Raw genomic sequence first — 16,221 nt, 5'->3', positions numbered from 1 at the left:
CATTTATTTATTTGCTTATCTGTTTATGCATTGGCTATCAGGGTTGTTGCTGACCCACAGTGGCTCAGTGCTGGCTCTTGAGCTCCAATCAACCTTTGTTGTGATGAGGTTACAACTTTTACAACAAAAGAAAATTTAGCTTCATGCGGCCCGGGGTCATCCAGTTAAGCTCACAGAGTACAAAGTGCAAGGATCCAGGGTTTGAGCTTCTACTTCCCACCACTCCCCACCTTCAAGGGGAATACTTCACAGGTGGTGAAGCAGGTATGCAGATGTCTTATTTTTCTCTCTCCCTAACTGCCCCTCCCCTCTTAATTTCTATCTGTCCTATCCAATAAAATAAAAAAAAAAAATGTACTCCAGGAGCAGTGAATATGTAGTGCAGGTACCAAGCCCCAGTGATAATCCTGGAGGTAGAAAGAAAAAGAAAGAGGAGAAAGCTCAGTTTCTAAGATGTATAACCTAGAAAATATCCTGCAACTTTCAGTTTTAATATCAGATAGCTACATCACGACTGTGCTGAAAAGCTATGTACCATAATCCATATACGTAAACATAGATTAGCAAACATCACGAAGAGACGAAAATAATTTACTACAGCAGATGAATGAAGAGAAAACTTGGGGGGGGCGTCGGGGGTCCTAGTGCAATAAAACTAAGTAAACTACCTGAAGACGACTTTAAAGCAAATCATAATAAGTTCACTGAAACTAAGAGAACAGTGGGTAAACAAAGTGAAACTTTTGATAAAGACAGCAAATAGGAGCATTGTTCAAGCAAAAATCATAGGGACAAAATTTGCAGTAGTTTAGTGTAAAGAGTGAAATAGAAGGAGGGACCATGTGGTATATAGTTCACATGCTACTACTCATAAAGTCAGGGATTCGAACTCCTAGTCACCACCACCTGCAGAAGGGAGATTCCCAAATGGTGGAGCAGTGCTGTAAGTCTCTCTCTCTCTCTCTGTCTCTCCCCTCCCCCTCTCTCCTTCCCTCCCTCCCTCCTATCTCTCATCTATCAAAAAGAAAAAAGTAGGGAGTCAGGTGGTAGCACAGCAGGTTAAGCACACATGGTGCAAAGCACAAGGATCAGCTTAAGGCTCCCAGTACTTCTACTACTACTACTACTACTACTACTACTACTACTACTACTACTACTACTACTACTACTACTAGCGTTTGCCCTTCTTCCGTAGCCAGTCAACAGCGTCAGGTTGAGCCTGATGTAAAGTTTCGAGACCTCCTTTGAATCTGGAGAGGTGGCAGTCGTTGACTATGTGGGTCATAGTCTGTCTGTAGCCACAGGGACAGTTCAGGTCGTTTCTGGCTCCCCAGCGATGGAACATAGCGGCGCACCGGCCATGGCCTGTTCGATAGCGATTGAGGAGGGCCCAATCATAACGTTGCTAGGTCAAAGCCGGGTTGACGCTTGCAGGGGTCTGTGATGAGGTGTTTGTTCTTTACCTCAGCTGACTGCCAACTCTGTTTCTAAGAGTCTGGAACAGAGAAGTTCAGTGTAGGCATAGGAGACCAGATTGGATGATGAGACGTCAAGCGTTGGACAGGGTGGGCAAAGATATCCGCGTATATTGTTAGGTCCGGTCGAGCGTAGACATGGGAAATGAACTTAGATGATGCCACATCCCGAGGAATATCTGGCGGGGCGATGTTGCTAAGAACTGGCAGCCATGGAACCGGAGTGGAACGGATGGTTCCAGAAATTATCCTCATGGAGGAATATAATTTGGAATCGACCAAGTGGACATGGGGGCTACGGAACCATACTGGGGCACAGTATTCTGCAGTGGAATAGCATAATGCCAGAGATGATGATCATGATCCTAGTGTGGAAGCGCTCGCGCCCCATGAGGAGCTGGCCAATTTTGCAATGATGTTATTCCTCGCACCCACCTTTGCTGCAGTTTTTATGAGATGTTTGTGAAATGACAGGGTGCGATCGAGAGTAACGCCAAGATAGACTGGCTGGGCTTCATGCCGGATTCTCCTATCGTCAAGCTGCACATTAAGCTCATGCGAGGCCGAGGCATGGTGTAGATGGAAAACAGATGATAACCATTTTTGCAGTGCCAGGGATTAGTCGCCATTTTTTACAGTAATCAGATATCAGAGACATGTCTTTCGTGAGTGTTTCCTCGAGGATGTCAAACTTGGATGCCTGAGTTGCACAGCAGATGTCATTGTTTTATTGTCAACAATAAAACAATAAGGGCAACAAAAGGAAAAAAAAAATTTAAACTAGCTGGGAATGGTGGAGGCATGCAAGCCCCAAGCCCCAAAGGTAACACTGGAGTCAGCAAAATAATACACAGTGGAGAGAATCCACAACAGAACTGACTAAATTGATTAAGCCAAAAGTTGAGTATGCAGATTGGAAGACAATGTAGTTTGGAATAGTCCACAAAGGACAGCTAAAAGAAAACTGAATTAGCCAGGAAGAGAAGGATGATATGAGATGATCTCACTCATGGACAGAAGTTGAGAAATAAGCATGGAAAGGGGAGACACAAAGTAGAACTTGGACAGGGTTTAGTGTATTGCACCAAAGTAAAGGACAATGGGGGGAAGGGCAGAGGGGGTGTCTAGGTCCTGGTGCATAATGGTAGAGGAGGACCTAGCCAGAGAGTGAGTGTTTTGCAGAAAATTGAGAATTGTAACACATGTATCAACAGCCATTATTCCCAACAATAAAAATATTTCTTTCAAAAAGAAAATAGAATTAAAGCCAAAGACACCATATTTATGAGACAGCATCAAAAACAAGACTGTATGGCCTGTGAAATCATTTGGTCTGGCCCTGCAGTTGTAGATTATTCAAGTGCCAATCTTCTTCTTCTTAATTGTCAGCTTCTCCTTCTCCTCCTCCTTCTTCTTGTTCTTCTTCTTCTTCTTATTATTATTACAGTGCACTGCTCAGCTTTGGCTTCTGATGGTTTTGGGGATGGAACCTGGGACTTCAAATTGCATAAAAGCCTTTTTGCATAAGCACTATGCTATCTCCCCAGGCCTTCATTGTTTAAGCTGATGATCTTGTATGGCCTACCAATACCTAAATGGCCCTTGGCAGAAAAAAGATTCCCTACCCTTGATTTAGAGGAACAGTGTTCACATAATAGGGGTTTGGAAAGAGAAAAGTGACAGAAACCTTACTTGAAGAACTAATTGTCAAGACTATCTCCAAAACTGTGTCAACAGACTTCAAATCCAGGTTGGTCAAAGCTTCAGATGCACAGGAGAAATATTATTACACTTAAAAGGACAAAAATTAAAGATAAAGTATCCTAACAGCAAGCAGTAGGTTAGTTTATGGGAACTTCCATTTGATTATCAGTAAATTTCTCAGCAGGAACTTACAGGACATAAGGGATTGGCATGATATGGAAAGATCTCCAAACAAGAATATTTAGCTAGGTTATTACTCAGATTTAAGTAAGTGTTTAGAGAGATTTTTCAGACAAACAATAATTAAAGGAATTTTTTATTTCCACTAAACTGGCCTTGCAGGAATTATGAAACAGATTTCTATAAGATAAAAAGTCTAATTGGAAACAGGTGCTAAATTTCACAGATTGCTTTTCAAGTTATGAGTGTCTATTATTATTATTATTATTATTATTATTATTGTTTTATTTATAAAGTGAAAACATTGACAAGACCATAAGCTAAGAGGGATACATTTCTACACAATGCCCACCCCCAGAGCTCCATATCCAGTCCCCTCCCTTGATAGCTTCCCTATTCTTTATTCCTCTGGGAGTATGGAGTATGGACCCAGGATCATTGTGCAGTACAAAAAGTAGTCCTTTTTTTAAAGATACTCTGTAAGAGTTATTTATTGTAATGAATTGCTTTAATTTTTTATTTATTTGTACAACTTTTTATCACATTCCCAGATTCTAAATGACATCTGGCAGGGTGAGGTATTCTCATTGGAAAAGCTTTTCTTCAGAACTTGGGAATTTCTTCTGCCATTTCCTCTGCCATGTATAATTTCTGTTGACAAGTTCCTAGATAATTAAAAAAAAAATTCCCAGATAATTTTATAAGTGTTTCCTTATGTTGTTTTTCTCTAGATGCTTAAAATATTCTGTTCTTACCTTAAGCTTTTAATAATTTATCATTTGTTTTGGTGTGCACCTGTGTTTATTTTGTTTGGCACTCTGACTGAGACTGAGGCATCACAAATCAGTGGTGCTTTTAGCTGGTATTTCTTCATATAGTGTTGCTGCTCCTTTTTCTTTTCTCCTTTTGGGGCCACTCTAATAAGGTTATTGTTCTTCATGTAATTTTTTATTATTACTCTTAACACTTTTTCTGCATTTCAAATGATCTAAAAGACTTTGTTTCTATTTCTTTATTTTAGATAAAGTGGTAGAGAAGCTTTGGTAAGATATGAAGTGAAGGTGTTAGATTAACTGAAATTTCTGAATAGTTCTGACAGTGTATAGTTTCCTAGGTTGTGATGATTTCTAAATAAATTAGTGGAGAAATAATGTCATTATTGCAAAATGACTCATATGTGTCGGGCTGAGCTTCACTGACAGGAGACAGATGACCAGGGACTCATGGTTGAGCTGTAGGCAGTATCTCTTTATTCATGCAGGACGCAACACAATTTAAGCCGAGCTAAGCTAAACTAAAGGTACTCTAAAACTCACAATGCTGTCTTTATATATACTTGCCAAGTAGGGTGGAAACAGGATGTGACATAGAGAGGGTGGAGAGAAAAGTGACTGGTGAAAATCAGAGTGTGACAAGGAGGGGACGGAGCAGGCGAGAATCCTATCACTGAACCACCAGTGCCCTGGAGGGAGGGTGGTGCTTGTTAACAGTGGTTATGTAAATAGAATAGTGTTAAGCAGGGGGGATTTAAACCAAATGAAACAGAAGGGGTCTCATGCATACCAACACATATGGATATTATACTGCTTTATGTTGAGGGAGCTTAGGAGCTATGTTTGTTTGTCTGTTTTCTTCTTCATCTTCATCTTCATCTTCATCTTCAGATAGAATGAGCAAGACAGGCAGAGAGAGGAAAGGAGCCATAGAGCCATATAGCACCAAAGCATCCTTCAAATGATCTTGGGGCAGGACGCATACCTGGGTCACACACATGACAAAGCAGCTCACTATCTAGGTGAGCTGTTTTGCTTGCAGTGTACAGTGGATTCTCTCTTTGTTGTCCTTTCTGCCTTTATCTGACAGAGAGAGAGAGAGGAGGAAAAGAAAAAGTAAAAAAGTAAAAAGAAAAAGTACAGTTATAGACGTCTGCATTTGGAATATAATCCAAAGATTTATTTTCACAGAAATGGTCAGAACACTACTTATTTACTTTATTCATTTGTTTATTTGAGGAACATATTACCAAGTTTAAATCTTACCTTATTTGAAGGAGCTGGTAAACAATTTTTTTTTCTTAAAATTTGAACAAAGAAAAGAATCAATGTAGTGATTGTTTCCTCTTAAAAGCTGTTATTAAGGGAGTCAGGCGGTAACGCAGTGGGTTAATCTCAGGTGGTGCAAAGCGCAAGGATTAGCATTAAGGATCCCGTTTTGAGCCCCTTGCTCCCCACCAGCAGGTCTGCAAGTGTCTATCATTCTTTCTCCCTCTCTGTCTTCCCCTCCTCTCTCCATTTCTCTCTGTCATATCCAACAATGAAATCAATAACAACAATAATAATAACTACAATAAGGGCAGCAAAAGGGAATAAATAAATAAATATTTTTAAAAAAAGACTAAAGAAGCTATTTTTAAAAAACTGTTATTAAATCACTGGTATATTTTAAAGCCTACTGTTCAAATTAAATAAAATGTCAATAGTTGCTAATAGTCCTTAAACTGCTAGTTATTCAGAATCAGAATGATAGTTATTTTAGATGTGCTTTTATTTTTTTTACTTGATAGGAAATAGAGAAAGGGAGGGGGAGATAGAGAGGGTGAGAGAAATTGAGATACCTGCACACCTGCTTCAACCTCAGTGAAGTATCCTCCCCCCCGGCTCCCACAGGTAGGGAGTGGAGGCTCCAACCCTGGTCCTTGGTAATATGTGTACCTAACCAGGTGCACCACCACCACGCCCCCTCCCTTTTTTAACTTTTTAAATTAAGATACAGTTCTGATTTAATTGTCAGATAATGAAGTTATATAGCTATTCTCTGTATGGAATTCTCTGACAGTTACAAGAAAGGCTGCTAGGAAATAAACAGTTAAAATCATGTTTTCGCATATACTTGTATACACATACTGTGTGAGACCATTTAGTTAGGATAAACCTATGTAACTAATTTTGATGAGGCACTTATTCTTCTTGCTCTTGAAGGCTTGACTATTTCAACTAAGCTAAAATGCTTAATGTTCATTGTGACATTTATGAATGATGAGGAATTCATTATTTAAGTATATTGGAAATGGTGCCATATAAGATTACAGGGACATAATTCCACACCTTTTACACCACCAGAGATCTGTGTCCCTATTCCCTCCATTGGAAACTGTATTAGTTCTCCCAAGATCACAGATATGTGTCGACTATTATTTCTATAACTATCTATATTCCTATATATTTGCTCTTTTTTTTTTTTTTCTATGGTCCTATCTTCTCTTCCATTCTAAGGCACACCTATTATTCCTCTTCTCTCTCTGGGTCCTGATGGAATTGGAGTTCAGAATCCTCTGTTTATCTTCCCCTAACATTTGCCCCACTCTGGGAGTATGAACCAAAATTCTTTATGGCATGTGGAAGGTATGAATTCTGGCTTCTATAATTACTTTTTTGCTGGACATGATTGTTGATCCATACCCCTAGCCTGTTTCTGTTTTTCCCTAGTGGGTTTGGACTCTGGAGATGTGAGGTTCTGGGACACATTGGTGAGGTTATCTGCCCAGGGAGTTCAGGATGAAATCCTGACAAGATACTACAAACACAGAAAGAAAATGACTAATTTTCTGACATTTGTATAAGTTGTTTCAAAGATTTCAGTGATACCAAATGTGTTTTCACTTTTATAACATCCATGTGTAGAATATTGATGAAGACATATAATTAGTGTATTTTTAAACTTGTTTCCTGATACTGTTTGATCAGATTGAGGTGAGCATCTATCTACTCTGGCATCTCAGAATAGATTTTAGCGCTGAATTTTGTGATTGATGTTGATGTTTGAACAACTGCAGCATACTTTTTCAGAAATTTAAAACCATGTTAAAATTAGAGGAATAAGTAACATAATATAGCAATACACAATTCATTGAGTAGCATGTTTCAGACTTTGGTAAATAAGACAAGGGCCATTTAGTCACAGAATAAAAGGCAGGAGTAAACAGAGAATGACTGTTACTACACAGTTAAATTGAAAGAAAGTACCTCTGTTCTTATTAGTTACTAGAGTTTCTCATTTATATCTGATACCCTGGATTTAGATGCACATATTTAGCTTTGCAACTACTTATAGTCTGTGCATTAGTAACATGTCTTTCTCAATGAGTTCTCAACTCATATTTAGTTTCATTTACCCTTATTAATGTTGGATCACCTCATTGCTCATTTTATTCAGGCATATTTGTTCACATAAGTTGAAATAAACATTATCCTTATTATTTTTGAGTTCCACTACATTTATTTTGTTTGTTTCTTAGTTTGTGTTACCCTGTTTGTAGAGTTGTAACATTGTGCTTATTTAAGACTGCATTGTTAAATATCCTTTTGGTTGCTGTGAAAATTATCTATTTATTTTCATGAGAAAGAACAGAGCACTACTAACTCTTGCATATAAAAATGCCAGGGATTAAACTGGCAACCTCGAACTTTTAAGTGAAGGAGCCAGGTGTACTCCCACTGACCATCTCCCTGACACTGAATACACTAACCAAGGAGTTAGTACTCTCAGTCAATCTTATTTTTAAAAAGCATTAGACAAATTTAGGCCAAGCAGTTTTTCATCTTAAGTGATTTTTTGTTTTAGTAATAAAATTATATTGTATGCTAGTATTAGAAATGATTTGAAGAGGCCAGGCAGTGGGTGGAGCACCAGGTTATATGTACACATTGCAGTGATCAAGGACCTGAGTTCAAACCCCTGGTCCCCACCTGCAAGGGGAAAACTTCATGAGTGATGATGTAGGGCTGCAAGTGTCTTTCTGTCTCTTTCTATCTCCCCCCTCCCGTCTCAGTTTCTTTCTGTCTCTATCCAATAATAAACAATTTAAAAAAATTAAAAAAGAAATGTTATGGTAACGATTGAAAAAGGATTAATAAAATTTTCTGATTTAGGACACCGTTGCAATAGCTGGATTTATTGTTTCATCACCATCTTCCTCAACAAGCCAAGGTGAAAAACATAACTTAGTTTTGAAAGCATTTGAGGACTTGCAGTCAACTGTTTATGTAAGTGCCAGTTAATCTCCAATCAGATTGTAATTTTACTGAGCTAGTGTGATGGAATAGAAGTGGTATTTCTATAAATCTGTAAGTAAATTATTTAGTCTGATTGACTTATTTTAATTGAGTAAGGTTCAATAAATTGAAATTCCTTTCTTGACTTCATTTAGACAACACCAGAAAGAAAAGAAAAATTTCTTATGTCATTTGTGAAATTTTTGAAACTCTAGTGTTAGACTATGGGTATTAATGAATTAGGCTGATGCTTAAATGTTTGTTCACATTTCACTCTTAACTTTGTAAGACATAACTTTATGCCAATCCAGTGAACCTTGAATATTATGTACTAGCATGGGTAGATTTGCTACAATTAGAGATACATAATCATGGTCTATCATCTGTATACAGACAATCCCTTTTTCTTTTTTCAGGTATTTATTAAATCTGTAAGAGATTTTTCTGCAGAATCAATGTCCTTGGTAAGTTAATATTCTGTTTAAATCAGCCTGTGTACGCACATACATATATGCATATACAGACAGGCACATGTTCAATTCACTTTATCATTTGATCTGAAATAGTACCAGTAAGTGGAAGAGTATAATACCACTTTTTTGACATCTGACATAATATTTGAATTGTATGTTTCACTAGTTATATCTGGTTGCTTAAAGTACCTGCTAATATTTTGTATAATCCACATGTACAAGAGAATTAAAATAGAAAAAAAATAGTGAAGAACTGGGATTTTTACTACCTTTGAACCAACTCAGAACAAATTATTTTTTAAATATTTTATTTATTTATTAATCAGAAATGGAGAGAAATCAGGAAGGAAGCCGGTGATAGAGATGTAGAGAAAGAAAGAGATATCTGCAATACTGCTTCACATTTCACAAAGGGTGCTTCCTGCAGATGGGAACCATGGGCTTGAAACTTGGTCCTTAGACATTGTAATGTCAGCTCTCCCAAGTGCACCATGACCTGGTCCCCAGAAAAATTCATCAGTTGTTTTTAAATGGATTGCATCTGATGATCTGATGAATTGTGATTTTACAGATGTTAGACTTGAAAGCTTATCATGTTTCTGTTTTTACTGTTTTGTTTTTTTTTAAACATTTCATAGCACTTTGTTATAACAGTGAGAGGGCTCTTTTTTTTTTTTACAGGAGTGCCTGTTGTGACATTTGAGGAAAAAGTAACATACCGATAAAGGGGTGTGTGTGTATGTGTGTGTATATATATGTGTGTGTGTGTGTGTGTGTGTGTGTGTGTGTGTGTGTGTGTGTGTGTGTGTGTGTATATGTATATATATATACATATACATATATATATATATATTTTTTTTTTTTAATTGCCACTATGCTTATCACTGGGGCTTGGTGCCTACATGATGAATCCACTATTCCTGGTGGCCATTTTTCTTTCTTTTTAATTGAGAAATTGAGAGAGGGAGAGAACTGCAGTACTGCTTCCTTGCTTGTGAAACTTCTCTCCCTATCCATGTAGATGGGGACTGGGGCTTTGAAGCAGATACGTTCTATTCTGCTATATATGCCGCTGCTGTGCTCGCTTCGGCAACACATATACTAAAATTGGAAAGATACAGAGATACAGAGAGGATTAGTATGGCCATATATGCCACTGCCTGACCCCAAGGGTGTTTCAGATTTTGAACCTGAGCTTACTGCTTGTCCACTTGACAAGACTGATGAGGTACAGATTTTAAATGTCAAGTACTACTATAATAGTATAATTGCATTTTTTAAATTTATTTATTTATTTATTTTATTATTTTATTTTTATTTTTTTATATAAGAAAGGATTAATTAACAAAACCATAGAGCAGAAGGGGTACAACTCCACACAATTCCCACCACCCAATCTCCATATCCCACCCCCTCCCCTGATAGCTTTCCCATTTTACATCCCTCCGGGAGCATGGACCCAGGGTCATTGTGGGTTGCAGAAGGTAGAAGATCTGGCTTCTGTAATTGCTTCCCCGCTGAACATGGGCATTGACTGGTTGGTCCATACTCCCAGTCTGCCTCTCTCTTTACCTAGTAGGGTGTATCTCTGGGGAAGCTGAGCTCCAGGACACATTGGTGGGGTCTTCAATCCAGGAAAGCCTGGCCAGCATCCTGATGGCATCTGGAACCTGGTGACTAAAAAGAGAGTTAACATACGAAGCCAAACAAATTGTTGAGCAATCATGGACCCAAAGCTTGGAATAGTAGAGAGGAAGTGTTAGAGAGGTACTCACCGAAAACTCTAGTGTACTTCTACTTTCAGGTATATATTTTGCAATAGTTTATGGATACGTGTGAACATAAGCTCTCTCTCACAGAAACTGGTGTATATCTAGGTTTTGGGACTTTGTTAGAAAGTGAACCACCTGAGATGAAATTAGAGTATACTATGAAAGGAAAGGTCTTATCCGAATAATGGAGCTGAAGGGTTGTCATTCCACACGTGAAGTCTCTGGACACAGTCTGAAGTGAAGCATGTTGAGGTGGCAATCGTTGCATTGTTTAGGTTGTGATTGGCGAATGCAATATTATTTGATATGGATAGGGAGAGGCATGCGGGAAAGTGGGCCCTATCCAAGAGTTCCAGGACTGGGAGACATAGGGGCTCTCTAGTAGAGATGTGAGGTTCCTGCTGTCTTAGGGTTCAAAAAGACAATCAATAGTTAATGTTATCACCACATTATTTGGTAATTGGGTTAACTTTGAAAAGTCCTTTTGTTATGCTTTGCTGTACAGTATCCAGTATCTTGTATATAGCTGTGCTATTGGATGCTTCTGATCTACTTGGTCTAGGCTTTTGAGAGAGTCCGCATATCAAATACACAGCCTATATATTAAAAAGATTCAGTTTGTGTTTTGAAAAACTTTGAGACATACAATTGATTTTGCCCCTCTCATATTGATTAACTAGTGATTTATATGTATACATTTTGCTAGGAGTGTACATAAACACCATTCCCACCACCAAAAGACTGTGACCCATCCCTCATACCCACTCCCACCCCCCACTGGCCCAGGAAGCTGCATGTCTACTCCTCACTACAGGGTTTTTACTTTGGTGCCCTACTTACAATTTGGTCAGGTCCTGCTTTTAGTTTCCCTTTCAGATCTTCTTAGTCAACTTCTGTTGATGAGTGGGATCATCCCATACTCATCTTTATCTTTCTGACTTAGCTCACTTAACAAATTCCTTCTAGCTCTGTCCAAGATGGGTCAGAGAAGGTGGGTTCATTGTTCTTGATAGCTGCATAGTATTCCATTGTGTATATATACCACAGCTTTCTCAGCCACTCATCTGTTGTTGGGCACCTGGGTTGCTTCCAGGTTTTAGCTATTATGAATTGTGCTGCTATGAACATAGGAGTACACACCTCTTTTTGGTTGGGTTAGTTATGGAGTCCTTGGGGTATAACCCCAGGAGAGGAATTACTGGATCTTATGGAAGGTCCATGCCTAGCCTTCTGAGAGTTTTCCAGACTTCTCTCCACAGAGGCTGAACCAATTTACATTCCCACCAGCAATGTAAAAGGGTTCCTCTGTCCCCACAACCTCTCCAGCATTTGTTGCTTCTGTCCTTTTTGATGTATGCATTCTTACAGGAGTGGGGTGGTATCTTACTGTTGTCTTAATTTGTATTTCTCTGACAGTGACCTAGAGCAGTTTTTCATATGTTTGTTAGCCTTTTGGATCTCTTCTGAGGTGAATGTTTTGTTCATATCCTCTGCCCATTTTTGGATGGGTCATTTGCTTTTTTGGTGCTAAGTTTGCTGGGCTCTTTATATATTATGGTGATTAATATTATATATTATCTTGTCTGATGTATGGCATGTGAAGATCTTCTCCCATTCTGTGAGGCATCTCTTTGTTTGTTTAATAGTTTCTTTGGATGTGCAGAAGCTTTTCAATTTGATGTAGTCCCATTGGTTTGTTTCTGCTTTAGTCTTCCTTGCAATTGGGTTTGATTCATCAAAGATGTCCTTGAGGTGTAGGTGGGAAAGTGTTTTACCAATGTTTTCCTCTAAGTATTTGATTTTTCTGGTTGACATCTAGGTCTGATCCATTTGGAGTTGATTTTTGTTTCTGGTGAGATAAAGTGGTTCAATTTCATTCTTTTGCATGTTACAACCCAGTTTTCCCAGCACCATTTATTGAAGAGAGCCTCCTTTTTCCATTTAATCCTTTGGGCCCCCTTATCAAAGATTAGATGTCCATAGGTGTGGGGATTTGTTTCTGGGCTTTCAATTCTGTTCCACTGCTCTCTGTGCCTATTTTTGTTCCAGTACCATGCTGTTTTGATGATGATGGCTTTATAATATAGTTTAAGGTCTGGGAGTGTGATGCCTCCATTTCTGTTTCTTTTCCTCAAGATGGTTTTGGCAATTCTAGGTGTTTTCAGGTTCCAGATAAATGATTGTAGTGTTTGTTCTATTCTCTTAAAGAAGCTAGGTGGAACTTTGATGGGTATTGCAGTATAATTGCATTTTTAAAATAGGAAAAAAGTATAATCAACACAAGAATTCATCTTTGTTTCAAAATATGAATTAGTCTTAGGTATTCATATTTGACAAAATTGTTACATATCTGCAAATATTTGATACATTGTGAACTCTTAAATAAGGTGAAAATATATAAAAGAACATAGGAACTAGGCAGAAATATTTATTTCAGAAAATCCAAGTATATGCTCTACTTGAAAATAACAGTGGAATGGGGTAGATAGCATAATGGTTATACAAAAGGCTTTCCTGCCTATGGTTCTGAAATCCCAAATTCAGTCCTTACACCATGATAAACCAGAGCAGAGTGATCTTCTGTTTTCTTTGTATGTGTTTTTGACTCTGTATCTCTCTCTCATTAAAATAAAATATTAGAGAAAAGGAAAGGAAGAAAAGGAAACCTAATGGCTGGGAGACAGCATAATGGTTCTATCAAAATATTTTCTTTTTAAAAATATTTTATTTTTAAAAAGGAAATACTGACAAAACCATAGGATAGGAGAGGTACAACTCCACACAATTCCTACCACCAGAACTCCATATCCCATCCCCTCCTTGATAGCTTTCCTGTTCTTTAATCCTCTGTGAGTATGGACCCAAGGTCATTATGGGATGCAGAAGGTGGAAAGTCTGGCTTCTGTAATTGCTTCCCCGCTGAATATGGACGTTGACAGGTCGATCCATGCTCCCAGCCTGTGTCTCTTTCCCTAGTGGGGCGGGGTTCTGGGGAATTGGAGCTCCAGGACACATTGGTAGGGTTGTCTGTCCAGGGAAGTCTGGTTGGCATCATGGTAGCTTCTGGAACCTGGTGGCTGAAAAGAGAGTTAAAACAAAAAATAAAGCCAAACAAATCATTGACTAATCATGAACCTAAATGCTGGTACAGTACAGAGGAAGAGTTGGGGTGGGGGGTCTTTGTTTTGTAGATAGCTAGTAGGCCTATTTTAGTTATATTCCAAAGGGCCTGTGGCTATTCTAGATTTTTTTTCCCCTGAGCCTGAAATTTGATATGCAGGTGGATCCAAGTTATTGTCTGGGGAGATGATGTCATGGCTGGCAGAAGGACCAGAAAGCTGGATCAGGGAAGAAAGTAGCTACCAAATATGGGAAAGGTGTACAAATATTGTTGACTGTAAAGCCCATCGATTTGATCTGATCTGGGGCCCATATTCAGCTATTGTGACCTCTGCATCCCTGTAGATCTGAGCTCACATTCTGTGGTCATAAGTAGGAATGTTGCAAGCTGCCTCAATTTCAGGACCCATCTTCCTCAAGTGTAGCGTAGAGTATGTTGTCCATCCTCCGAAGGGAGGATGGAACATTCTCTACCTTTGTTGATCCAAGTTGAGGGCAAGGTTGGGGGTCCACAAAGGGGTCTATTTTGTTCCTGATAGAGATGACTGGTAACAATGGAGAGAGGGATTTATTCGAGGTCTAGGCCTATCATATCTGTTTGGGAATCTCAGGACTCCCCGGGTAATATAAAAAGATTTTCATGCCTGAGACTCTGAGGTCCCAGGTTCAACCCCCAGTACCATCATACACCAGAGTTAACTAGTGCTCTGGTTAAAAAATAAATAAATAAGAAGTAATTTAGCTCTGTGTATACATACATGGGATAATTTATGCAGAAAGACAAATTATACTTAAGTTATCTACTGATTGAGTTAACTGGAGTATTAATTCGATGATCAGAGTGGTCAAGGACTTTGAGCTATGCTGCTGACCTTTTCTGTTCATCTCTACATTTAGGGATGTGATTGGACATTTTATTAGTTCTAGTAAGCTGATTAAATTAGTGCATATTAGTCACAGATGCTGACCATTATTCTTTGATCATATAACTATTTTATGCAAAGTTTGGTGAGATTTCTAAGTATTTTTTTGTTATGAAATAATAAAATAACATTGTATGGATTTAAAATTTAAAGTTAAATATATTTAGTAGTAACATGATTCTGTAAATACTTAATATCTTCTGTGTATCCTCTGTCTCCTCTTCCTTTAGATTCCAGCGACACATTATGTATATACACCATTAAATCAACTTAAGAGTGGTATGATTGTCAACGTTTATGGTGTTGTGAAGTTTTTTAAGCCTCCATATCTAAGTAAAGGAACTGGTAAGTATCAAAATAGATTGAGATTGTAGTGAGCTGGAATTGCATTGCTGGTTTTAAGAACACAGGTCCTTTAGAACCCTTGTCTTAGAAACTCCATTCTATATAGAATTGCAACACAACATCACTACACTTTTTTGTCGCCATTTATACTTATTAAATAAATTTGTATGTTCACAAGAGTAAAGGATACTATGCTATTATATAACCTGTAAAACTGACTAAAAGTTAAGTGCACAGACATAGAGAATATTTAACAATACTGTAACAAAGGTAGTAAATTTGGTACAAATATTACAGAACAGTTGTAAGAATTATAGCTAAGTATAATATTAATGCATCTATAATGTAAAATAGGTCAATTGTGATTTCATTAACAAAATGGGAGGAATTGAAGTGTAGAACTTTTATATGCAGTACAAGTTTTTATCAGATGAAAATAAGCAGGTAGGGGCTGGCATAGTGCCTCTGTTTTGTCATGCATGTAACCCAACTTCAATACTGACTGAACTTCAGAGCCTAGATAACGTCCAAATTCATATTTTAATGATCAACTTAAATGTCAGTTTACTAGTCTATATTCAGAGCCCCATTGCTCTGAAGGAAGATTCAGTGCTGTGCTTGATATTTTTGTACAAGAACAAATCCATAGCTGTGTCCATACAAGCAATATTATCTCAAAAATACAAATAGATTTGCATAGCTAGTTATAGAAAGGAAAATTACATGTATGAAACTCAAATCTGGATAGATGAAAAGTTTATTCACTTATGTATATTTAGCTAGATTTTTTTTAGCCATAACATCTCAGGCATGAAAATAGTTTTGCATAATTATTATACTGTCTCTCACCCACATTAACTAGAATTTTTGTTTAGAAATCTGTTTCTGTTTCATTTTATTCAAATTATTATTAGTAGTAGTTCCTTTTATTACTGAAATCAGTATAGTTTTTTTTTTTCCCTATAGAGACAAAGAGAAATTGGGAGGGAAGAGGAAGGTAGATTAGTAGAGAGAAAGACAAGACACCTGCAGCACTGCTTCACTGGTCCTGAAGCCTCACCGTTGCACCCACCCCCCGCCCCCCACTCCTTGCACGTGTGGATGGGGCCTTAAGCCAAGGCCCATGAAACATGGTGATGTGTGTTCTACCAGATGCACCACTGCCCAACCCTCTGAAG

At 38.1% G+C, this 16,221-nt stretch overlaps 1 protein-coding gene across 3 annotated transcripts in view; it reads left to right on the top strand.

The window, feature by feature from the left end:
* POT1 (protection of telomeres 1) overlaps positions 1-16,221 on the top strand; it is an 82,459-nt gene that overhangs the window by 8,208 nt on the left and 58,030 nt on the right. For all 3 annotated transcript variants that reach the window (XM_007538040.3, XM_060196517.1, XM_060196518.1), the window contains 3 exons: positions 8,288-8,401; positions 8,827-8,874; positions 14,929-15,043. In XM_007538040.3, coding sequence (XP_007538102.2) covers positions 8,288-8,401; positions 8,827-8,874; positions 14,929-15,043 — 277 coding nt within the window. The remainder of the gene's footprint in view (positions 1-8,287; positions 8,402-8,826; positions 8,875-14,928; positions 15,044-16,221) is intronic.

This window comes from Erinaceus europaeus, chromosome 8, assembly GCF_950295315.1.
Source record: "Erinaceus europaeus chromosome 8, mEriEur2.1, whole genome shotgun sequence".
Taxonomy (NCBI): domain Eukaryota; kingdom Metazoa; phylum Chordata; class Mammalia; order Eulipotyphla; family Erinaceidae; genus Erinaceus; species Erinaceus europaeus.
The sequence above is the reverse complement of the archived record's forward strand: the minus strand, read 5'-3'. Positions and strand labels throughout refer to the sequence as shown.